General features: G+C 43.8%; 1 protein-coding gene across 4 annotated transcripts in view; it reads left to right on the top strand.

Annotated features, from left to right (window-relative positions):
* arid4a (AT rich interactive domain 4A (RBP1-like)) overlaps window positions 1-24,617 on the top strand; it is a 37,320-nt gene extending 12,703 nt beyond the window's left edge. For 3 of the 4 annotated variants that reach the window (XM_014338869.2, XM_005938692.3, XM_005938694.3), the window contains exons 9-25: window positions 2,982-3,061; window positions 3,857-3,927; window positions 5,400-5,578; window positions 5,676-5,748; window positions 6,759-6,853; window positions 7,057-7,154; window positions 9,166-9,403; window positions 9,533-9,759; window positions 12,259-12,420; window positions 13,254-13,335; window positions 13,649-13,847; window positions 15,705-15,767; window positions 15,842-17,350; window positions 19,329-19,433; window positions 21,288-21,440; window positions 21,696-21,842; window positions 23,042-24,617. In XM_014338869.2, coding sequence (XP_014194355.1) covers window positions 2,982-3,061; window positions 3,857-3,927; window positions 5,400-5,578; window positions 5,676-5,748; window positions 6,759-6,853; window positions 7,057-7,154; window positions 9,166-9,403; window positions 9,533-9,759; window positions 12,259-12,420; window positions 13,254-13,335; window positions 13,649-13,847; window positions 15,705-15,767; window positions 15,842-17,350; window positions 19,329-19,433; window positions 21,288-21,440; window positions 21,696-21,842; window positions 23,042-23,145 — 3,585 coding nt within the window. In that variant the 3' untranslated portion in view covers window positions 23,146-24,617. The remainder of the gene's footprint in view (window positions 1-2,981; window positions 3,062-3,856; window positions 3,928-5,399; window positions 5,579-5,675; window positions 5,749-6,758; window positions 6,854-7,056; window positions 7,155-9,165; window positions 9,404-9,532; window positions 9,760-12,258; window positions 12,421-13,253; window positions 13,336-13,648; window positions 13,848-15,704; window positions 15,768-15,841; window positions 17,351-19,328; window positions 19,434-21,287; window positions 21,441-21,695; window positions 21,843-23,041) is intronic. The other variant, XM_005938695.3, reaches the window with a different exon arrangement.
* The last annotated feature ends 317 nt before the right edge of the window (window positions 24,618-24,934 follow it).

Raw genomic sequence — 24,934 nt, 5'->3', positions numbered from 1 at the left:
TTGGCCACAAAGTGGGCTGTTTTGCCCTCTCAGCACATCTTTATTTTTATTGGAAATGTCATGCTTTTTTTCCAACCCTGACAAAATATTAGGAATATTGTTAAATGTATTACAGTCGTATATAAAGCCACAAATCAGTGTGCTCTTAATAATAAACGGAACAAAGAATCAAGAAACAAGAAAAAAGCAAAGCACAATCGGCTAAATAATTTCTTAAGTTTATTATGTCTAAAGTGTAATAAACTGCAACACATTAGCTTCACCACATGTCAAATATAGATTGTTGTTAAATCTTTTGCATGTCTTTCACATAAAACAAATATCAGTTCTTGGAAAATACTGGCAAACCTGTTTTAAAGTGGATGTGAAACACTTACTGTGTGAAGGCTAACTTAAACCACAGAGCTCTGCGCTTAAAACTGACAGATGTAACACTTTCTCTGTGGCTGGATTTAAGAAAGAAGTGCTTAAAGTTTTAAAACATGTTTAGCACCATCTTCTGTCAGTACGAAACGTGACATCACTGGATTGGTTGGTTGCCGTCTATACAGGGTGGGCCATTTATATGGATACACCGTAATAAAGTCCTGTTTGTGGCACATTAGTATATGTGAGGGGGCAAACTCCTCAAGATGGGCGGTGACCATGGTGGCCATTTAGAAGTCGGCCATCTTGGATACAACTTTTGTTTTTTCAATAGGAAGAGGGCCATGTGACACATCAAACTTATTGGTAATGTCACAAGAAAAACAATGGTGTGCTTGGTTTCAACGTAACTTTATTCTTTCATGAGTTATTTACAAGTTTCTGACCACTTATAAAATGTGTTCAATGTGCTGCCCATTGTGTTGGATTGTCAATGCAACCCTCTTCTCCCACTCTTCACACACTGATAGCAACACCGCAGGAGAAATGCCAGCACAGGCATCCAGTATCCGTAGTTTCAGGTGCTGCACATCTCGTATCTTCACACCATAGACAATTGCCTTCAGATGACCCCAAAGATAAAAGTCTAAGGGGGTCAGATCGGGAGACCTTGGGGGCCATTCAACTGGCCCACGACGACCAATCCACTTTCCAGGAAACTGTTCATCTAGGAATGCTCGGACCTGGCACCCATAATGTGGTGGTGCACCATCTTGCTGGAAAAACTCAGGGAACGTGCCAGCTTCAGTGCATAAAGAGGGAAACACATCATCATGTAGCAATTTCAAATATCCAGTGGCCTTGAGGTTTCCATTGATGAAGAATGGACCCACTATCGTTGTACCCCATATACCACACCAAACCATCACTTTTGTTGTTCCAACAGTCTTGGAGGGATCCATCCAATGTGGGTTAGTGTCAGACCAATAGCGGTGGTTTTGTTTGTTAACTTCACCATTCACATAAAAGTTTGCCTCATCACTGAACAAAATCTTCTGCGTGAACTGAGGGTCCTGTTCCAATTTTTGTTTTGCCCATTCTGCAAATTCTGTGCGCCGATCTGGGTCATCCTCGTTGAGATGCTGCAGTAGCTGGAGTTTGTAAGGGTGCCATTTGTGAGTAGCTAATATCCGCCGAAGGGATGTTCGACTAATGCCACTCTCCAGTGACATGCGGCGAGTGCTACGCTGTGGGCTCTTGCTGAATGAAGCTAGGACAGCCACTGATGTTTCTTCATTAGTGACAGTTTTCTTGCGTCCACATTTTGGCAAATCCAACACTGAACCAGTTTCACGAAACTTAGCAAGCAGTTTGCTAACTGTAGCATGGGAGATGGGTGGTCTCGTAGGGTGTCTTGCATTGAAATCTGCTGCAATGACCCGGTTACTGCGTTCACCAGATATCAACACAATTTCGATCCGCTCCTCACGTGTTAACCTCTTCGACATGTCAATGGCTGTGAACAAAGAGAAACTTGTAAATAACTCATGAAAGAATAAAGTTACGTTGAAACCAAGCACACCATTGTTTTTCTTGTGACATTACCAATAAGTTTGATGTGTCACATGGCCCTCTTCCTATTGAAAAAACAAAAGTTGTATCCAAGATGGCCGACTTCTAAATGGCCACCATGGTCACCACCCATCTTGAGGAGTTTGCCCCCTCACATATACTAATGTGCCACAAACAGGACTTTAATATCACCAACCATTCCCATGTTATTACGCTGTATCCATATAAATGGCCCACCCTGTAGATTTACACTAGTTTATGTTAGCCGACTAGTAACAGAGACTCAGGGGAATATAAGGAGACCGAAATGAAGTCGGTTTAAGGGGATCGCTTTTATGCTGCAGCAATGAGTTTAATGTTAAAATCAAGGATCTAGTGTCACTTACACAGTCAGTGGTCCTTTGTTGTTTGGTTATTACCTTTTATGCATTTAGTGTTTCATTTGCACTTTAACCTCCTAGGACCTGCGTCCACACATGTGGACATCACATTTTGGGTTATTTAGACCAAAATACTAAATTTTGCTCTACAAGGGCCTGATGTCCACTTGCGAGGTCATTATACTGCTACTGTTTAAAACAAATATCCTCATATGTGGCTCTTATTTTTCTATAAACAAAAATCAGGTGAAAAAAATAAATCTGGTAATTCTTTGTTTTTACATTCATCAGGCCCCAGTGTGACCAAATATCAAAGAGAAATTAAAAATGCTGCTGTGGAAGAGTTCGGGTCTGAGGAGGTGAAGGGAGGAACAAATCGGATTGCATGAAAGGATGTGTGTGTCTGTCAGAGGCTGTCACTTTTGTGTGCGTGTGTGAGAGTCATGTTGCTGCCATGTAGATTTTCAAATCTCACAGCTGTTTTCTACTGGCTGTAATCACACACACAGAATATAGGACAAATCAGTTTGATGAGCAACAATAAACTCTTGTTACAGACGACCCAGAATCCCTCACTGCTTCCTGTGTGGACTTGGACTGACACAAATGAAGGTCTGTAGAATCTGTATGCAAAGCCATCAATCAGGTGTGTCTGTCCTGCAGGTGGTGTCTCCCAGCTGTAATGATGAGCTGGTGGTGAAGAAGGATCAGTGTCTGGTCAGGTCATTCTGCAACGGCAAGTTGTGAGTCCACTTTGATATTTATTGAGTCATGGTCACAAGTCAAGGTTCACATGAAGTCTGTGAGGTCATGTAATTCTTCCCGAACACAAATCTGGTTCTGCATCCCATATAAGCTGTGTCTGGTTACTCCATTTCCACGACTTCTTCCTTCTATCCATCCATCCATCCTCTTCCACTTATCCGATTTTTAGGGTCGTGTGGGGCTGGAGCCTATCCCAGCTGTCATAGTGCAAGAGGCAGGGTAGGTTGCCAGTCTCTTGCAGGGCCAACAACCAGACAACTAAACCATTTGCACTCACACTCACATCTATGGGCGACTTATAATCACCAGTTACCCTAACCCCACTAACTGCATGTGTCTGGACTGTCAGAGAAAGTTGGAGTATGTGGAGAGAACCCACGCAGACACAGGAAGAACATGCAAACAGCACACAGATGGCCTCGTGAAGAAAGCGTGCCAACCAGAGCACCTCAGTGGTGCCCTGCCTTCTCAGTCCGAATGAGCAGGGAAAGTCAAGGAAGGGGAAAATGTTGTTATTCAGATTGCCTACTCGGTCCGAATAACAAAATTTCATTCACATTTCTGCTGATGTAACATCAGTAGGCATGTGACATGTCTAGACCTATTTTTATATACTTAACAACCAATATGAATCTGCCCTGAGCTCCATTCACACATAATTTTATACACACAAATACATCTTTAAAAATGTGTTTGAAATCATGAACTCAAACTTTCACCATGAACTTTGTCTCAACTCGTCTCTTCTTGTCCCTTCTTTTTGATTCTTTAAGTTACACTGTGGCCAGGAGACACGTCCACCTCGTTAGTGCCATCAGCATCTCTGAGTTCTCCCACAGAAGAGGTGAGTAGTTACAGCTTGAAGCTACCAGATTCATCTGCATCCTTATCTCCGTCTGCTTTTCACCCCTCAGCTGTAAAAGGCCAGTGGGGTACTGTTGTCCAAACGAGGTGACATAGGAGCTTCAAATAGATAACAGACAAGAGTTGTGTCCAAATTCATGGGCTGCATCCTCCTGAGGACCCGGCCTTCGCAGTCTACGTGGGCTGGGTCCTCAGGAGGTCGGGTAGGCCGGAAGTAAACGGCTGTGAAATTGGACGGTCTCGCCTTCTGATTAGCGTCGCCGCTGTCTCGGTGGAGTTTAATAAACTCGGCCTTCTGCTCCTTGCTGTCTAAAATATAACAGGACACTGGAGTAAACTCTCGACCATCTCACACTTCTGTTTAATCAGTTTTCTGTTTGATGTTTATTCAGCTGTGTGAAAACCACCCGGGGGATTAATAAAGTTTTATTTTATCTAATCTAATAACTTTAATCTCAGCCAAACTGATTTACTCACGAACAAACAAAACACTGAAAAAAGCCCAACAATAACATTTTTAGGTTGTCTAAACTTATATATTACATTTAACCTGAGCAGGGAAAGTCCGGTGATCTGAAAATGATGTGCCGGGAGTTGTGCTGTTCTCGGCGGCTCCAGTGACCCTCGAGCTCCCGGTCAGCTGTCGAGCTGGTGGGTAGCAGACGTCTCCGAAAACGTCGAAGCACTTTTGCAAAGATGCGATATCTTGATAAACCGAGCAGATATTTGATGTTTACACAGCTACTTTCTCGCCTGAAAATATGTTAAAAGTTTATTTTGTGACCCAGAAAGATTAGTAAGAGTAATTTTAAAACTTAGTAGCGGCTGCCATTATTGGAAACTGGAGTTTGGCTGGGCCGCGCTATGAATTCTGGGATATGGTGGGCCACGAAGGACACACCCGACCCATCCTTCATATTCGGGGAAAAGGAGGACGCATTTGTCGGCCGCATTCGGAGGAGTCTACGAATTTGGACAGCCTTCGCCGCGTCGCTGTGACGTAATCGGGCTACAAATGCGGCCTCAGGAGGACGCAGCCCATGAATTTGGACACAGCTAAGGTTGAGCCTTGGTGACCTTGACCTCAAGGTCAGAGGTCAAGTTTCTGACAAGTTTGTGAATTCTCTTCTTGAGAAAGAGACAACAGTATTTTTTAAATTGATACCATAGGTGTTTGGACTGGGAGGCTGACAGGTGGCAATGACAGCTGCAAGCATTTTTAATTTTGTAATTAATAATAATTAATATTATTCATTCTGACAGTTTGTAATATATTTCCACCTCCTCTCTTCTTTCTGTCTCCCTTTTTCCCATCCGTCTACCTCTTTAACCACATTTCTTCCACATTAATTTCCTTTTGTCATCTTCTTCTGTTGTTTTTTTGCTGTTTGTACTCTTCCTCCTTTCCTTTCCTCATCCTCTTCTTTGTCTTCCCCTGTTCCCTCTCTGCAGGTGTAGAAGGAGCCCAGATGTTCCTGAGCAGCAAGGAGATTCCAGATTTGTGGAAAATGGATATGAGCCAGATCCTGGACTCGTCCTCCAGTGAAGATGAGGATAATGAAGAGGAGAAGGAAAGTGAAGAGGAGCATGATGATGAAGAGGAGAAGAAAAGGAAATGTATAAAAGAAGAGGTGAGTTTGATGCTGTCACACAGATGAGGGTAGTTTCATTCAAAACCTTAATGTGCTGTTATTGAGTCTGCATGTCTGTCTACATCTGTCTATCCAGCCAGAGGAGGAGCCAGATCCAGAAGAGAGAGACCACTTCCTGCAGCAGCTCTACAAGTTCATGGAGGACAGAGGTGAGACAGTGGGAGACTTTAGTCTTATCAAAAGCAATATTGAAAGTACTGTTTTATTATTGGCTGGCCTATTCATGTACCCATTTATTTTGTTGAGCTGCTTAACACTGACCTATGAATCTGTCAAGCATAAAAACATGGACCAAACTCAAGAGATGAACTGTCTGAACGGGAGACAACTTCGCCATCTGCTAATTGGAAAGTTGGTGGTTCAATCGCTGACTGCTCAGTCTGCATGCCTGCATATCCTTGGACGAGATGCTGAACCTCGATACGTTCTGATACATTCACTGGAGTGTGACATGTACACAGACAGCACTTGTATGAATATAAAGTGCTTCGAGTGCTCAGCACTATATAAGAGCCAGTCCATATACTTGCCTTCAATGGTTGCTTCTTCCAAACTTCCAGCATGTCTGTTAGAGCCAGTTCCTACACGACTGCCCAAAGAAATCCAACCATTAATGAAGGCTTAATGTTAAATATGAGCAGTGTCTTTCTGCTATTGGGCCATATCCCACAGGCCTTTAAGGTGGCAGTAATTAAACCATTACTTAAAAAGCTGTCACTTAAAGCAGAAATGTCTTAAAAGTTGGAAACATCCTGTCTCAAGATGATGCTTTAAAAACTAGTTGGTGCATTTATTCTGTCTAGGCCTGATTATTGTCACGTCATCCTGAAACCTCCCTGAAATGCCTTTGGTTGACCCAGCAGTGAGGGCACTGACCTACTGACTTCTGTTCACTGACTAAAACGCACTGTTTCACCATTTTGGCTTCATTTTTGTTAAATAACGTTGTTTATCTGAAAACAAACCTTGTGCTTTCTTTTGCACTTACTCAGGTGTGATCTTAAGGTTCCTTTTAAAAAAACAAACTAATAATTCAAATAATTTTTTGGGTTTTTTTGGCTCAATTGTTAAACATTTTGTCAGTTTTGGTTTAAGACTCTTTAGTCTTGTAAATACTAAAACTGTGATGTTTGGCTCTAACAGTCTCTGGTTCTTTCAGGGACTCCCATCAACAAGCCTCCGGTGTTGGGTTACAAAGACCTTAACCTCTTCAAGCTCTACAGGTTGGTCTATCACCTGGGAGGCTGCCACAAGGTGAGAAGGTGACACACGTACTACCAGATCGTACGACTGATGTGAGTGTGGGGTCATGTGAGTGCTGTTCCAGTACTGGACTGAGCTCCTGATGGTCCTCTTGGCTGTCTGACTTAGTGCCTGATTGGTTCCACTGTGTGTAGCTGATGAACATGAAGGAGTGCGTGCCTAGCTGTGACGTGACTCTGCCTCATGTGTTTCAGATTGAGTCTGGTACAGTGTGGAAGCAGGTTTACATAGATCTGGGCATCCCTGTCCTCAACTCTGCTGCGTCCTACAATGTCAAGACTGCCTACAAAAAGTAAGAACAATAAGTTGCTCAGAAAGCAATTTTCTCTTTTTGGTTCTGATTCTGTTTGGATCTGGGTCGAGGTGTGCATGTGATGCACTGATCAGCATTACACTGAACTGGGCGCTTAACAAGGTAACTTCAGGTTTGACCCAGGGCTCGAGGTGATGCGGCACTGTGAGAGCTTTAAGATGGGGCCTGATTATTTAAGACTTTAAAATCCTTTTTCTCACATCAAGGTTTTTACATGCCTGCAGCAGCTGTGTGCCTTTCAGGCAGTGTTGTGTGTTTAACCTCTTGATGTTTTTCTAATATTTCCTCTCTGTAAATTGTACTGCTGTGCTGACTCTGTATCTGACCATGTAAAGATGGATCAGATTAGGGTTGATGGGCTGATTTATTGAGGTGATAACCTCTTTGCTGACAGTATCATATCAGAACATGATGGAAACAATTAGCTGGTCCTTAGCAGATCATAAAGTTAGGTGAATATGGCCACATGAATAGCATGTGACAAATGACATCATCATATGCAGAAGGTGTTCAACATATACAGTGTGTTAAGAATTAAGAGGGTAAGTAGCAGTGCTGCTAACGTGTTAATTGATCCCCTGTAAGTGTGAGCCATGTGTAAAACCAGCAGTTTGCTGCTCTGCAGCCTTCAGGTATGTTTTAATATAATGCCAAGGAGGTAAAAGCATCAGCAGTGTCTAGAGCACAGGTGTAGAACTCCAGGCCTCGAGGGCCGGTATCCTGCAGGTTCTAGATGTGTCCTTGATCCATCACAGCTGATTTAAATGGATAAATGACCTCCTCCACATGTCTTGAAGTTCTCCAGAGGCCTGGTAACGAACTAATCATTTGATTCAGGTGTGTGGACTCACGGTGATATCTAAAACCTGCAGGACACCGGCCCTCGAGGCCTGGAGTTCGACGCCCCTGGTCTAGAGGATTGATTGATGCTGCTCATGAATCAGGGAGGGGGTATAAGGCCATTTCAAAACAACTTGAAAAGATTAGGAATCCATGGGCTGATTTATCGAAGTGATATTAGCCCGAGTGCTGCTCTAAGGAGCTCATTCTCAGAGTCCCAGATTTTAAGCCCTATGAGAGTGTCCCTAGAAGGGTCGTGGACCTCCTATTGATCCTCTACCTAATCACGAGCTAAGGTGTGCATCATATGACTAACACGCGTCATCGTTTTCAAAAAGTCTGTTTTCGCTGTCCACACTGCGACACATAAGCACCTTCTTCGTTTCCGAGAGCGTTTTCAAAACGCTGCGTTTTCCTTGAGCCAAAACGCCGTCTTGTTTGAAAACGCATTAGTGTGGACGTAGCCTTAAAGAAGTCCAGACGCTTCTCTTTCCTTAGTCATCCAACTCATCACAGTCTGAGAACCTTCAGACATGTTGAGATGCAGTCCTGTGAAAAACCAAGTTACCTCTTCCATAGAGGTTAAAAGAGTAAGTATGAACCAGGTGCTGCTAATTAGACGCACTTGATTAGTCACCTCCATAAAAGCAGTTTGCTGGTCTGGAGCAAAACACAAAGCCAGAAGGTTTGCTGGAGTGGATGTTCTTTGGGCAGACAAGACCAAAAGTGGAAAAGTGCTTCTTTTAGTGAAAACCAGTAGTGGGTCGATGACCCCTTATGCAGTGTGAGACACATTACTGTGTTGCTGCTGGATTTAAGATAATTTTACAGGCAACTGGACAGAGAATGAACCAACTAGGTTCATGCATTCTGAAAGACGGCGTCCTCTTCTCTTATCAGCACAAATGCAAGTCATTCAGAAGTTGTGCTGTGCGATAAACACTGAGCTCCTCGCTGCTGTACGACACAGCGTTGTATCGGTTTTTCTTACAGCAATAAGCACACAGATACGAGGTTTTCGCTCTCACTAGTAAAAGTATGACAGCTAACACTCTATTGTGTGGTTGGTCGTAGCAAAGTCTTATCACAGAGGAAGGCTGTTTAATAACTCGTGCCACACAGACCACTGACCCTTTATTTGTGTCGTCAGGTACCTTTATGGGTTTGAGGAGTACTGCCGCTCTGCAGCCATTACTTTCAGAACCATCCATCACAACAACCCCCGCCCTCCTGCCACACCAGCCAGTCAAAAGGCAGCAGGAGCAGCGTTAACAGAGTCCTCCACACCAACGGTGACGGTGGAGACAGTTGTTGACAAACAGGAGGAGGTGGAGTCGGAGAGCGAAAGTGAGAAGGAAGACGTGAAGGAGAGACAGTCATCCCCAAGAGTGAGAGATTTCTTCGACACCAGCAGAAATGCTGACACCCCAAACCAGTGTGTGCTGCATAAGCTCACACTGAGCCAACGAAGCAGTATTTCAGCACATGAAATGTTTTCTGCCCCCGTCTCTTCTCAGGGGAGGAGGAGGTGCGTGGGGAGTCGGGTGAAAGCAGAGAGAGAGACCTCCTCCAAGTTGGATAAGAGAGGAGGACCAGGAGAAGGAGAGAACCACGAGGAGCAGCAGAGGGAGGTGAGGAGGCGCAGCAACAGAAGAAATGATGACTCCGAGAGAGGCTCTGACGATGACGAGGAGGATGAGGACGATGAAGAGGAGGAGGAGGGGGAGAGGAGGAGAGCAGACAGGTAAACACAAAACAATGAATAATAGGAACCAAAACATGGGTGTGAGTAAATAAGATAACGTGAAAATGAAGTCGGTGTAAAAACATAATTACAAAGTTACACTTGAAGTAAAGAAAAATATCGTTTGTACTGATGCAGAAATGTGAAGTTAAAAACATGCAAAATGAGCAAGAAGCCTAAAACTACAGAGGCGGAAGTTTACATCTATGGCTTATTATTACTGTTCTTAGTAAGTTATATTATTTTCTTTATTCGCTTTAAAAAAATCAATGTGAAAGGATTTAAATATGCTATCATGTTCAGACTGTCTTTATATTAACAGAAGCTAAACTTCTGTTGTACGTTATGGTATCACAGTATTCTTATATTGTTTCTATTCCTGTGTTCAAGATATGTGCATACAGTGGTTGCAAAAGTATTCGGCCCCTTGAACTTTCCCACATTTTGTCACATTACAGCCACAAACATGAATCAGTTTTATTGGACTTCCACGTGAAAGACCAACACAAAGTGGTGCACACGTGAGAAGTGGAACGAAAATCAGACATGATTCCCAACATTTTTTACAAATAAATAACTGCAAAGTGGGGTGTGCGTAATTATTCAGCCCTGAGTCAATACTGTGTAGAACCAGCTTTTGCTGCAGTTCCAGCTGCCAGTCTTTTAGGGTCTGTCTCTACCAGCTTTGCACATCTACAGACTGAAATCTTTGCCCATTCTTCTTTGAAACAGCTCCAGCTCAGTCAGATTAGCTGGACAGCGTTTGTGAACAGCAGCTTTCACATCTTGCCACAGATTCTGGATTGGATTTAGACACCAGACAGGTCAGGGATAAAGTTATTGAGAAATCTAAAGCAGGCTTAGGCTACAAAAAGGTTTCCCAAGCCTTGAACATCCCACGGAGCACTGTTCAAGCCATCATTCAGAAATGGAAGGAGTATGGCACAACTGTAAACCTACCAAGACAAGGCCGTCCACCTAAACTCACAGGCCGAACAAGGAGAGCGCTGATCAGAAATGCAGCCAAGAGGCCCATGGTGACTCTGGACGAGCTGCAGAGATCTACAGCTCAGGTGGGGGAATCTGTCCAAGGACAACTATTAGTCGTGCACTGCACAAAGTTGGCCTTTATGGAAGAGTGGCAAGAAGAAAGCCATTGTTAACAGAAAACCAGAAGAAGTCCCGTTTGCAGTTTGCCACAAGCCATGTGGGGACACAGCAAACATGTGGAAGAAGCTGCTCTGGTCAGATGAGACCAAAATGCAAAACGCTATGTGTGTGAAAACTAACACTGCACATCACTCTGAACACACCATCCCCACTGTCAGATATGGTGGTGGCAGCATCATGCTCTGGGGGGGCTTCTCTTCAGCAGGGACAGGGAAGCTGGTCAGAGTTGATGGGAAGATGGATGGAGCCAAATACAGGGCAATCTTGGAAGAAAACCTCTTGGAGTCTGCAAAAGACTTGAGACTGGGGCGGAGGTTCACCTTCCAGCAGGACAACGACCCTAAACATAAAGCCAGGGCAACAATGGGATGGTTTAAAACAAAACATATCCATGTGTTAGAATGGCCCAGTCAAAGTCCAGATCTAAATCCAATCCAGAATCTGTGGCAAGATCTGAAAACTGCTGTTCACAAACGCTGTCCATCTAATCTGACTGAGCTGGAGCTGTTTCAAAGAAGAATGGGCAAAGATTTCAGTCTGTAGATGTGCAAAGCTGGTAGAGACAGACCCTGAAAGACTGGCAGCTGGAACTGCAGCAAAAGCTGGTTCTACAAAGTATTGACTCAGGGGCTGAATAATTACGCACACCCCACTTTGCAGTTATTTATTTGTAAAAATGTTGGAATCATGTCTGATTTTCGTTCCACTTCTCACGTGTGCACCACTTTGTGTTGGTCTTTCACGTGGAGTCCAATAACATTGATTCATGTTTGTGGCTGTAATGTGACAACATGTGGGAAAGTTCAAGGGGCCGAATACTTTTGCAACCACTGTACAAGCTCATACACTAAGTTTTCTTTTATTATAATGTTACACAGTAACAAAAGCCTCTTTTGCACTGCCGACCTGACTCTGTCAGCTCAGTGTGCGTGGGCTCATTACAGCACCACGGCCCCGGACATCATTTGTATGTTTTTGTCAGACTCGGGGATCACAGCGTTATTTATTTTTTCCCTTGTTTCTGGGTTTCAAAAATGTTTTGATTTTTCTGATGCCGTCGACTCATCAAGTGATGCTATTGACTGGCCAATCAGTGACATGTAGTCTGTTGGAAAGCATTTTTGGATTGACTCACCTCACTTGGAACCCCGACCTAACAGACACTAAAACAATACCCAGTATCAGGCAACACCACCTAATGGAAAACCCTAAAAACTGAGTCAAGCTAAGCCAAGTAGGTGCTGGTGGAAAAGGGCTAAAAGTAGTCTTAATCATACAATACAGGCATGTACTGATGTTGGCTGCTGATATTGTGTGTGTGTGTGTCAGGAGTGAGAATGAAGAAGACGGAGACACTGTAACTGGAACGAAGGTCAGGGTGAAGTACGGAAGAGGAAAGACTCAGAAGATTTATGAGGCCCACATCAAGAAGACTGACATTGACAATGGTGAACAGTTCTACCTGGTTCACTATTACGGCTGGAATGTCAGGTCAGTCTGTCAGACACACGCTGCCTGTGTACAGTGAATACTACCAGTGCAGGACAGTCGTTTTTGACTTTGTTTCACCTTTAAAAGCTCTTTACTTTGCCACGTATGGTTTTGTTTTTTAAGCACACACTCACAAACAAAAATCAGAGTAGGAAAAGCTTTTTGTTCACAGTGAAAACCACGAACATGTTTAATGAATCATTTTCATAACTTGAAATGCAAATTTCAAAAAGTTGTGTAAAAATGCTGCAAAAAACAAAATCGTATAAAAGTATTTACCTAAGATCCCAGGAAATGCTTCAGATGTTTTTTGTACAACTTTAACAAATATTTACCTGGAACAGGTGGTGTATCGCTCCTCCTGTTGTCTCCGTGGAGACAGTGTTGACATTGCAGTTGAGCCTTTTCTGCCTCTTTGGCCAGTACCTGTGACATTCAGCAGTCAGCTCATTGTTTTAACACGCGTTAGAAAGAAGAGTAGGAAAGCACACTGACCACAGTGTCCATGTCACTAGTCTCTCCCATCACACTGATGCTGCTCTCACAGCTGCAGTCGCTCCCTTCTCCTCCTTTTCCCAAGCAACCAAATGCCACGTGCTGACATAGTTTTTTTGGGTGGTTTACATGGAGTTGCTGAATGATCTTGTGGTGGCCATGAAATTGCTTCTTATTTTTTTGTTTATTGTTGTTTAGACTTTTAAAATATTTTATGTTTGCAGAGATGCTCCACAGTTAAACTCTGGAAAAAAATAAAAACTAAAGTTGGTGTCACAGGTGCTTAGGGATGTTAGGTGATGGTGTGACCTGGTGGTGTTTGTGTATCTGCTGCACAGGTATGATGAGTGGGTGAAGGCTGACCGAATTATATGGCCTACAGAAAAAGCAACAAAGAGGAAGCAGAAGAAGAAGGTGAAGGTGAGATGCCACGTCAGAAATTGAAGGATGGATAATTATGGAGTTTCAATGTGATCAAAAGCTTTCTTCATTAATACAGGTGAAAAGTAACCATTGGTTCGAGTGATGAGTAAAAGTTGGGTAACTGGGAATGTTTCTGTGTGACTGCTTAGTGTTAAAGCTGAGAGGTTGTTTGGTGGACAGGTGTCCTGTGATGTCGAATTACCTTGGCTGTCTGACCAAAACCTGCGGAGCTTCACTCTGAGATGAACGGACATCCTAAGGTCTAAGATCCTTTTTATTGACATCTCACTGTTTTCTTTCCACTCAACAGACCAAAGACGAGCTCGATAAGGACGAAGAGAAGCCAGCAGTGATGGCGGCTGTCAGGCCAACTGTAGGGAAACGTGGTCGTCCTCAGATCAGGACCACACCCAACAGCTCCACTGGGCGTAGCAAAACTTCAAGTAGCGAAGGGCTATCCAATTGCAGAAGCAGCAGGACTGACACTTCCAGCATGGCCAACGGAGACAGTAAGCTGTACAGAGCATGCCGATACCAAACAAATCCACTCAGTAGTGCACTTTATTGCCAAAAATGTTCCCTCATCTGGTTTCACCAGCATATGAACTTGAGTGACATCCAATTCTTGGCCCATAGGGTCTAATGTGATGTTGGCCCATGCTCGGCTATAACAGCTTCAAGTCTTCTGGGAATGCTTTCTACAGTATTTAGGAATGTGTTTATGGGAGTTTTTGACCGTCCTCCCAGAAGGACATTACCAGGCAAAAGTCTTAGAAAAAGAAAAGTCTCATTGCATGGTGCTGCAGAATGCTGTGGTAGCTGTTTTGGTTCATGGTGCCTCCCACTCTGGAAGTCGCCGAGCCTGGATCCAGCAAACAGCCCCAGACCATCACACTTCCTCCTCCATGTTTGACAGGTGATGACACACACTGTGGATCCATCCTTTCACCTACTCGACGACAAAGATCCTGTGTGATGATGAACTGAAGATTTCACATTTGATCCATCGGTCCATAATACCTTCTTCCAGTCTTCATCAGTCCAGTGTTGGTGTTGCATGGTACAGACAAGCCTCTTTGTCTTGCCTGGCTTCCTCGCTGCAACTCATCCTGTCAACCCTGCAGCTTGAAGTCTTCTCTTCACAGCTGAAACAGACTTTCTTACTACGAGCACTGTTAAGCTGCTTGAAGCTGTTGTCCTGTGAGCCGCCATCACATGACCTGATTCAGTCGTGTCTCTGGGTCTGTCAGACTCTTCCTGTCACAGTTTGTTTCATAGTGCAGAAGGAAACTGGACTCACTGACACCTTGACTTTCTGTGCAGTCTCTCTGTAGGACAGACCGACATTTATAAGAGTTATGATGGTCCGTCTCTCTTCCATTGTTAATTAATTGCCTTTTTCTCACCATGTTTGTACCAACACACTGCTTTCTGCAGCACAGTACTGTTCAGCTGATGCTGACGAGGGTACCACAGTGTGTCCAACACTGCTTTATGCAGACAGACGGGGCTGTAAGTAATCCAGAAACGTTGGAACACCTGTAGGAATTAGTAGCACCAGCTTCCAAGGCTGATCAGCCTCCTTTGCTGCAGAACAGCTTTAAACTGTTAAATCACACTGTGTTCTTTTTGTATAATTATGAAAATTACGCTATTTTTCAGTTTTGGGTTACTTTAACTTCTTTTGTTCTTAAACTGTGGCAGTTCACCACTTACCTTTGTAGCATTTGAAGATATTCATCTGACTTCAACGACATGTTCTAAAACTTTTGACCAGTCGTGTACATTTATGAGGTAGAGCAATGATGTTGGACAAGAAGGCTCGCCACGCTGTCTCCGCTTTAATTCATCCCAGTGGTCTTCTGGCAGGTTGAGGTCAGGACTCTGCAGCCAGTGACGCTCTTCCACACCAAACCTGCTCGTGCATGTCCTCATGAGCATGCTTTGTCCATCCCCAAACTGCTCTTACAAAGCTGGGAGCATGAAACGATCTAAAATGACTTGGTATGCCGAAGTATCAAGAATTCCTTTGACTGGAACTAAAGGCCCAGTTCATCATGCAGTGGCATCAGATACACCACTGCACCTGGTGATATGGAGAAACCTATTCATGGAGCGCTGTCTCTGAGTAATCTGAAGGCCTCATCAGGTTTGTAGGGTTATAGTGGTCTAAGGAGCTTTGAAAGAAAATGACTGAGAGCCTTTACAGGCAGGTCTATAGTGGTACAGTGGATGAGTGAATACGTTGGGCAATAGTGTATGTTCACGTCACAAGATGCCTGTCAGGAAAAGCTGTATTTGTCCAGTTTGAATTGACCATCACAGTGAGGTGTGTCTCTGTGAGTAATGTGTCGTTCTCTCTGCAGACACTCCCCGGAGAAGAACCAGAAGGACTTCCGGCATGTACGACTCGGACAGAGCATCCAACGGTGAGAACAGCTCTGTTTGTAGTAATTGAGCCATTCAGTAATTACTAACTAACCAACCAATGTCCATCCTGCAGAGGATTCTGGGAACTCCTCAGATGAAAGTGAATCAGAAGACCCTTCTGACAAAAAAATATCGCCATGGCAAGGCAGAGCTGAAGTCTCACCTTCCAAGGCAGAGGAAGCAGAAGAGGAGCAGCAAGCAAGTGGGTTAGCTAATGTCATGGCATCTCCTCACAGCAATACAGCAACTTGTGCAGCAGCAGTTCAGCTACCGGATGCTGCCTTAGCCTTGTGTCCCAGTATGCCTGAGGAGAACACTCATGAAGAATTAAACCAATCAGAGAGGAAGGAGGCAGAGCAAGGGGAGAATCCTGCAAAGGAAGCTGCAGTGCTGCCAGCTGATCTGGACAAAGACAACCAAATGTCACCAGTCACAAAGACGGCGTCTGTCCAAGACGAAAACAAAACGTCTCTAAGGCAAGAATTACTTCCAGAGATGTGTCTGAGTAGGACCCCACCTCCTCTTCCTCCTGAAAGGGAGCAGCAGGTGCCCTCCTCTCGGCCTTCCTCCACCGATGAGGACAACTGTACTACTCCTGCATCCTCGCCAAGAGTGAAAGGTCGTAGGAGCAACATCAGGGAGGCAGGCTCTGAAACGCCCCCTAGAGTCCCCCTCTCCAACCCCAGCCCTGCATCCACTGCCAGCCGCTCTCAGGCACCAGCGTTATCACCTTCTCCTCATAGCGTCTTTAAGAGGCAAGACGAGCCCATGGTAGTGCTCCACTGTCTCCCCACCCCACACCTCCTGCCTGAGGCGTCTCCTGCTGACTCGGACACTGACTCTGCCACTGAAGAGGAGGAAGCAGAGGAGATGGAGGAGGAGGCAGAGGAGGAGACAGAGGAAAGAAGCAGCGTGGCACTCAAGCGTAAGGCAGGAGACCAAAAGACAGCAGAAAAGAAACCCCGTCCTGACAGAAGGCAGGAGGAGACCACCAAAATGGTTGCAGGAGCTTCCCCCTTACCACTCCACTCAGAGAAGAGCAGTGAGGCAGTGGTGATGGCAGAGGAACAGCCCCACCCAGCAGAAGAGCCACAGAAAGAGGTGTCAAAGGAGCATCTTACAGGTGCGGCCACAAAGGTACCAGTCATGCCTTCTGGGACAGCTTCGCTTGTTCTGGAAACCCAGGAGCCGGCGTATACAGAGGAGCTGGAACCACAGATGGATCCAGAATCACTGGTCTGCCATGAGGTGGACCTGGATGATACAGATGAGAAGGAGAAGCCCATCCCCTCCTTGGAGCATCACTTCCCTATAGTCAATGAGTCGCAACAAGCCCCCCCTCCACTCCCCCACCTCATCCATTCCTCCCTCCCCTCCCCTCATACGCCTCATTTCCCTCAGCCTCAGGCCAGGCCCTTTCTGCCAGAAGTCACTCCCATCGAGGCGCACCAACTACGCAAGTGTGACACTGAGGAGGGGGGTGTGGTGAAGGGCGAGCAGGAGAGAGACTCGAGCCCTGGTTTCGACGGCAGTGCTTCCTCGTCCTCCACCTCTCTCTCGTTGCAGGAAAATAAAGACAGAGGTAAGAGCACAATGGTACAACAGACAGAAATGTGACCTTATCAGTTGCAGGGCTCGCAAAATTTCAAAGTCCCTGGTAGCCCTTCGGGCAGGGACTCTTCAGTTTTTGGTAGCCCAAAATAAATTTAAGTAGCCCGAACAAATTTTAAAAAAAAGCAATTTTTTGTTTCCTGTTTCGTTTCCTTTACAATATTATACATTAAAGTATAATATTGTAAAGGAAACAAAACATTAATGAAAAAATAGTTGAAACACAAATTACAACATTGTATAAAAATGACAATCATCAACTCAAATACTTGGTTCTAATTGAACAGAAATTTCTATGAACTTGTAAGAACTGTGTAGGACATGGATCAGTCTGTGTCAGATCCTGAATTTGAAATTTCCACTGAAGTCACGGTAAGAGACAAGTGGAACCAAGATCGAAGCCGTTTGCTTTTTGAAGTTTGCAAAGACTGCTACATTGTGCCAGTGGTAGTTCACTCTTTGCAACATAGTAGCTGTTCTAAACAGATTTTTCAGGTTTATTTTTAGTTTGTTATTTGCAATTGGTGTTTGTTCTGGGAAAGATATTGCAGACTGAGCAATAATGCATTTCTTGCATTTCTCATGGGTTCTAATGGGGGCCTTTCTTAAAATGACTGGTCCCAGTAACAAAGGCGCTTGTCGACTCAGAAATCGAGAGAAAACCAACAACACACCCGGCAGAACATTATGTTATTTACACGGGTGCACATAAGTGGTCCGCATGTGCGCATTCGCTGTCAAAATAAAAGACGCGCACCAGATAAGAAGTTGCAACGCGCGTTTGCGTCCATATAAAAGGCTGTTTTTGTCCTAGAGTGGGATTTTCACGGCACATTCTGCACCACATCTCTGTGCGTTCATCATTTGTTTGAAGCCAGCTCACCTCCTGCAACCACTTTTCCGAGAATACGTGCTTCTTTTGTGGTTCGGACTCCTTCTGACATTTGTTTGGAGGTGGAGGAACATCAAAGTAATTGCTTAAAGGAGCTTCTTGACATCTTTAAGAGTTTTAAACAAATGTCTGTCCTCCTCCTGAAAATCTCATGTATGCAAACACGCTTTGCAACTTCTTATCTGGTGCGTGTTTTTTATTTTGACAGCGAATGCGCACCTGCGGACCACTTATGTGCAGCCCTGGTTATTTAGCTCGTCATATTGCAGCCACAGAAATTCTTTTGTCCATGAAACCATAAAGCTGCACTTTCTTTTTGCCTTATAGTCTGATTTGTCATAACTTTCTCCGTTTTGTGGTAAGCTTTTCTTTGGCTGTCACTTCTTCACCCTGACCTGTCTTATTTGGCTCAGCAGAACTAAAATATATATCCTGCTGCTTTTACACACCACACACATAAGTCAGCGATTCTCTGCGCGATCAACCTCTCACATGTTTAAGCTGCGCGGAGATTTCACTTGTCATGTTTGCATAGTAAGCTAACGATTAATAAGACGATGTCAGAGGAATTGGTGCCAAATTATCATCACTCACAGATCAGTGCTGTCGCTCTCTATACACAGTTCGCGCGATTGCAAAGTGAAAGCAAAAAACAAGCGCAAATTCAAACGCGATTTCAATATGTCACATATTGACAGTGGCTCACCGATGCCAATGACATAATTACCCAGCTACATTTCCGAGAATGCAAGATTGATATTGCGGAGGGCGGGTCTGTTTGTAATTATGTTTGTGAGCATGTGACGCCTTCTCACATGTTCTCAAGCTTGTTGCTTCGCCTGACATTCTACGTGTCTTCTATTCAACCTTCCCGTACTCACAACACAAATACCGCCCTCTTGTCGACGCCACAATTTCTCCTACAAGCCGCGCAGGGCAGAGATAGATTTTGGTAGCCCGACTGGAAAAATCGCTAGCCCCGGGACGTCGGGCTAGCGATTTTGCGAGCCCTGAGCTGGATTGTATCACAAGTAAGATATGACCTTTGACCCTTCAGGTCAGAAGAGGCTGACTGACTGTAACTCCAGCCCGTCAGCCAAGAAACAGAAACGGAACCAGAAACGACCACAAACGCCTGGGAGGGTGGAGAAGAACGGAGCAGGTCAGTGGCAGCTTGTACTGCAAATATCAGATGAAGACTTTTTCTGCAGGTTGAACCAGATGACGTTTGGGAAAGTCCAATCTTGCTGCTATTCTGAACTCTTCAAGTTGCATTATGATCGTTTCATCCTCTGCTTAATTTGTAAGTTTGCTCACTTCCAAAGAAGTGAACAGTGTGTTTTATTTCAATGCAGAGAGAGAATAGAAAACATGGCACATAATTTATAACCTGAGTAGCATGTCGTTGAGTGAAATAAGTATTTGAATCCACTACAACCTAGTCAAATTGCAGAACATGGGCACACAGATACTGATGTATAAGACTGTCCACAGAATCCACTTCTTCACTGGGCAAACTGGGCATGGACATGTGCTTTGGCTAAGGGAACAGGACAACTATGGATCATATACAAGAACCTCTTTCCCTCAGCCACAGCACTGAAGATGGGTCATGGATGGTTTCAGTTCCAGCATCAGTATCCCAATACAACTAAAGAAGCACGTTAAGGTCATGGAGTACCACAGGCAGTCTGCAGACATGTTTTTGTTGGTAATCAAATACTTATTTCACTCACTTGCATGCCGATCAATTTATAACTTTAATGAGCTTTTCTGGACTTTTGGTTGATAATCAGTCTGTCAATGAAGTGAAGCTTGGAGACTATAAGAAAGGCTGATGGGGCACAGTGGACACCCACGCTGCCTCTGTGAAAAATGTCACCTTCAAAATGATACATCAGTGCATCTACCAACTGTCTCAGACAAGTTCAGATCTGTGACTGAACTGAAATCCAATTGAATTGATGTTCATATTAAGGTCAGAGGTCAGATTTTGTGAACAGTTGATTAAGATTTGGCAGAACAAGTATGTAACACTAATCATTTACAGGTCATGAAGTTAAAATAGACATTAAACTAATAAAGGGCATAACAAATGACGTAACAAATAGCATAAATGAAATATTACAGAGGAAGAACATTATGAAAAGGTAGAAATGAATTTTGGCTCATTTTAGGCTCCGGCTGTGCTTGAAACACTCGGTGTGAAACTGCTAATTTCCAGTTTTATTTTTCTTAAATTGACTTGAGCTGGACACAAAAATGTAAGACGCACATATTTATTATTGTAAAAGTACAACTGTCAAAGTTTATCATCTGCAGTGAGCCTGTTGGCCGTTGTAGTGTTGGTGCTACCCGTGCGGCAGTAGCACCTCAGCAGTGCCATCAGCTCACTAAAACCACAGGGTTCCACGTCATATTTATGTGGTCATTCATTATTAAGCTCCAACCAAGTACTACGTACGGTTAATCCTTTTGATTAACCAAAGAAATGTTTTTAATACTTTGTGATTTCTGATTTTCATGAGCTTCTAAATCATCATGAAAATAAAAAATATTTTACTTGCTGTATATTTAATATAGTGTATGAAATTTGACCTTTTACCTTAAGTTACAAAAAACAGACTTTCTCTTCCACTAGTCTAATTTTCGGAGCTCCACACATAATCAGTCAGATCCATGGTGAACCACTCAAACGTGGGCCTCGATCCATGAGTGCCCACTCAGATCGACTGGTTTTCCATTACAATTTAGTGCCTCCTGATGTGCGTGGTCGCTGTCATAGCAACATGTCTGAGTGCGACGTAATTACATGCAACACGAACGCTGCAATAAAGGTGAGTCGGCGGTATACCTGCCCTCTGAGCACGCCGTTGTTTTGGAGCCATTTCATTGCTGAGTTAATGCGACCCAGCCGATTAACAGAGCTCTGTGAATGCAGAGACGACTCCTATGAGAAGATGCACAGCAGATTATTAGAACCACTGCATTACAAAGTGTTGTAAACTGTTTCCAGGTCACAGTAGTGACAGCGAGGACCAGTCTCGTCTCTCGTCTCTGTCAAAGTCTCAGAAGTCTCGTCCCAGCTTTTCATCTCCGTCTTCTCACAAACAAGACAAACAGAGCTTCTCCACCCCTCAGCGCACCTACAAGTGGACCTTCCAACTTGGTACGAACACACACAGTGTTTGACACTGAACTGACAATTCAAACATGTCAAATGACACAGCTATAGGCCACTGTGGGCAAACTTGTGTTTCACGGCACAACATAAACACAACAAAGTGCTTCCACCTGAACTTTAGCCTCATGTTGATGCTGAAGGATGCTCTGAGGATTTTAAACAATTGTAAATTGTTGGACCTCTTTTTCTTTTTAAAATTGAGATTTAATCTGATCTGTGTCCACTTTCACTTTTCCTCAGATGAGCTGGACAGCATGTCAAGCACAGAAAGGATCTCGTTCCTCCAGGAAAAGCTGCAAGAGATCAGAAAGTACTACATGACCCTGAAGTCTGAGGTTGCGTCTATTGACAGACGCAGGAAAAGACTAAAAAAGAAGGAAAGAGAAGGTAGGAGGGCCTGCAGGCAAACGCTGACACCATCTGCTTGCTTTCTTCGTAGAGCTCTTTTACACCAGTACCGACTTTGCTTGACTCGGTTTCAGTGTTGCTTCTTATCTGTAGCCATTTCTCTCATTGCCAGATCTTTAAAAATGGCAGTTTTGGTTTTTGTGAAGGAGATGCTCTCGTGACTTACATTTTTGAATCACCTCAGATCACTTGGAATCCCAGCTGAGTAGGTACAGAAAGAGAACCTGGTACCAGGTACTTCCACCAAATAGAGCCGACCCAAGTGGAAAAGGTCTGTTAGACCAGTCCAGGAGAACCATTCCATTTCCAGTGACTCCTTTACGGAAGTCAGAAATTCAGTGGTGGGCACAGCAGGGTGCGCTTGATAGAGTCATCACTGAATGTGACTCAGTGGAGCGATATGGCTAATGTAATCTTGCTGAGTTTGCATGTTCTCCCCGTGCTTGCGACAGACTGGCAACCTGGATGTACCCTGCCTCCCGCCCTGTGCTAGCTGGGATGGGCTCCAGCGACCCTGAAACGGATAAGTGGAAGAGATTGGACAGATTTTTACTCTGTGTTCATGGGGTATTGTCATCGTCCCACTGGAGGCCAGACACACATGTTTGTGAAGTAGATATCTTGAGAACCAAGCGATGTAGTAGTTTGAAATTGAAACCGTAGGTTCAGCTGCTGAAAATGGTGGATGGTTCGAGTCTGAGTTTGACCTCAGCCACGTGTTGTACAGATCTTGTAAATGCTGTAACTCAAAAACAAAGTCACCTTTGTCACATTTATACTAAACGTGCATCTACTAAAGATCTCGGATGAGTTCATATCCCCGTGGTGAAACTTTTCAATTGAGTTAAAGTCAAGTTTCCAGAAACTCTGGTGAATGCAATAAACTTGAGAACAAGGCGACATCTTATTTTGAAATCAGTAACGTGTTGGATTTACTAGGAGGCTGAGGGTTAGTGTTGGACACTCCAGTATTTTCCCGTACAGCTGTTCAAAGATGAACTTTGTTTTTAGCCCCAATTTATTGTTTGTCTGAAATCTGTTGTTTCTTAGAAAAGCATTTCAGTTTCCAGCCTTGAATAATTTTGCTTCTCATTGATGAATCCATTTGCTGTGATGTGCTTATCAGGGTTATATTACTAAAAGGTGTCTTTCTGTCCGTCTCTGTCCTTCTGTCTCAGTGTCCAACACAATGGCATCCACCTCATCAGGTTCCTCAGACACTGGTATGAGTCCGTCATCGGCCTCGCCCACTCAGAACACTGTGGTTGTGGAGTGCAGGTGATGACACGCCCACCCAGGCCTACTCATCCAGCTTGTTCCCTCTCACCACAGATTCCACCCAGTGTCTCCTCTGAGGGCACGATAAGACAAAAACGTTACAAACTCCATCCACTTTGTTCCTGTGAGTGTCGACTCGTACTGTTGGAATCTCATCGCTCCATCAGTTATGGCCCACGGGCGCCGTCCCCACACCTACGGACTCGATTCCTGTCTAAGGAAACATGAGGAACTTCCTGTTAGCCACCACAGAGCTCCTTCTTTGGTTTGTTTTTATTTTATTTCCCTCCCTCCACTTTGCTCTTGTGCTTTTCCCCCCCTCCCCTGTTTGGTCTGGTTGCAGGGGTCAGAGGTCACGGGCTTGTAGGAATTATTTAAGGTGGAACAGATTCGTGAAGCTGTTGATGCACACATCTCTATTGCATATGTTCTCTAGAAAACTGTCCTCACTTTCTGCCGTGAGTGTTTTTGGTCTCTTTTAAATGGAATTAGAGCTTTTATTTTGGTTAAGCACAGAAAAATGTTTGATTTTTACAGCAGAAGAAAAAAAATATTTGTTGAAGAAGCTTTTTTTGTGTGTAAAATACTTCAACGCTTCAGCTCCTTCAGTTATTTTTGAGTTTGAAGTTTAGCAGGTCAGTTTGGAATTTGTATGGAAGATCATTACTGCCAAGAAAATAGACGAAGGGAGTCCAAATATTTGCCAGCAAATCTCAAACATTTTCACTTTGTTTCTTTCAAAATATTTAATTTTTGTTTAAACTTGTTCACAGTGAGTGAAAATGCCACTCACAAACATTGTTCAGTTCTTTTTATTTAAAGTGAAATTATGATGTAAAGTTTTGGGTTTGATTTCTCACAGCTGAGATTCTTGTAAGTTATAAATTCCATTTTATGTTAAAAGACCAGTTTTTTTGTTTTAACATTTGGAGCTTTTGTTTTACTGCCATATTTGTGATTCAGTATTGTAGCTTTGATTTGAATAATAACATTAAATGTGATCCATCTTTAGTCTTTAAAAAAAAAAGTCTGAAATTCAGCTGAATCGTTTCCCATCAACCAGTAAAAAGTTGGAGTTAATTTCAGTGAACATTTTCTTTGCGCAGTGAACGTGGGCGCTATGGGTAGTTGTGACGTTGACTTCTGAAATCTGAGCTTCAAACAGCTGGTCTCAGAATTCTCTAATAAAATTGTCCAATTTAAACATTCACTCAAGTTACTTAGTCACACGTTTGCACCAAAGGGTGACGCCATCATTCTGTTGGCATCAAGACTTATTGGTCATGTTTTTGCACACAAGTTTAAATGGGATTTAAATGTAAGTACTTACCTTTGAAACTATTGTCACAAAGTTTTCCTACAGACAATTTTATGGATTCAGAATTTTGACTTCAGTTGTCTTAAAATATGTTTATGATCTGATGGTGAAGTATCCGGGCAAATTCTAAACATGATGCTGGTGAAGATGATTTTGGGGTTTTGGTGTTTGTCATGAAACCAGTACTTGTGTGACTGCATTGTGCCAAGTGTAAAGTTTGGTGGAGGGAGGATTATTTTTTTGGGGTTGTTTTTTTTTTTTGGGGGGGGGGTGAGCCCTGATTACTCCTCACTACTTCATTAAATTATTAATTTTAGGTTATAATTTTTGTTCTTCCATGTGTTGGGTCTCTAAGCTCGATGGTGGCGTTGTTCTGGAGGGTTCTGTTGCACTTCATCTCTGGTCTCTTCCTTCTCTGAGTTGCTGTCTGCATTCAGCTCAGACAGGCTGATTTCAAGTCCTTGACCCTTGCGTG

Source organism: Haplochromis burtoni, unplaced genomic scaffold, assembly GCF_018398535.1.
Source record: "Haplochromis burtoni strain Fernald_Lab_line unplaced genomic scaffold, NCSU_Asbu1 Contig_251, whole genome shotgun sequence".
Classification (NCBI taxonomy): Eukaryota; Metazoa; Chordata; class Actinopteri; order Cichliformes; family Cichlidae; genus Haplochromis; species Haplochromis burtoni.
Note: the sequence above shows the minus strand (reverse complement) of the source record. Positions and strands in the feature narration are given on the sequence as shown.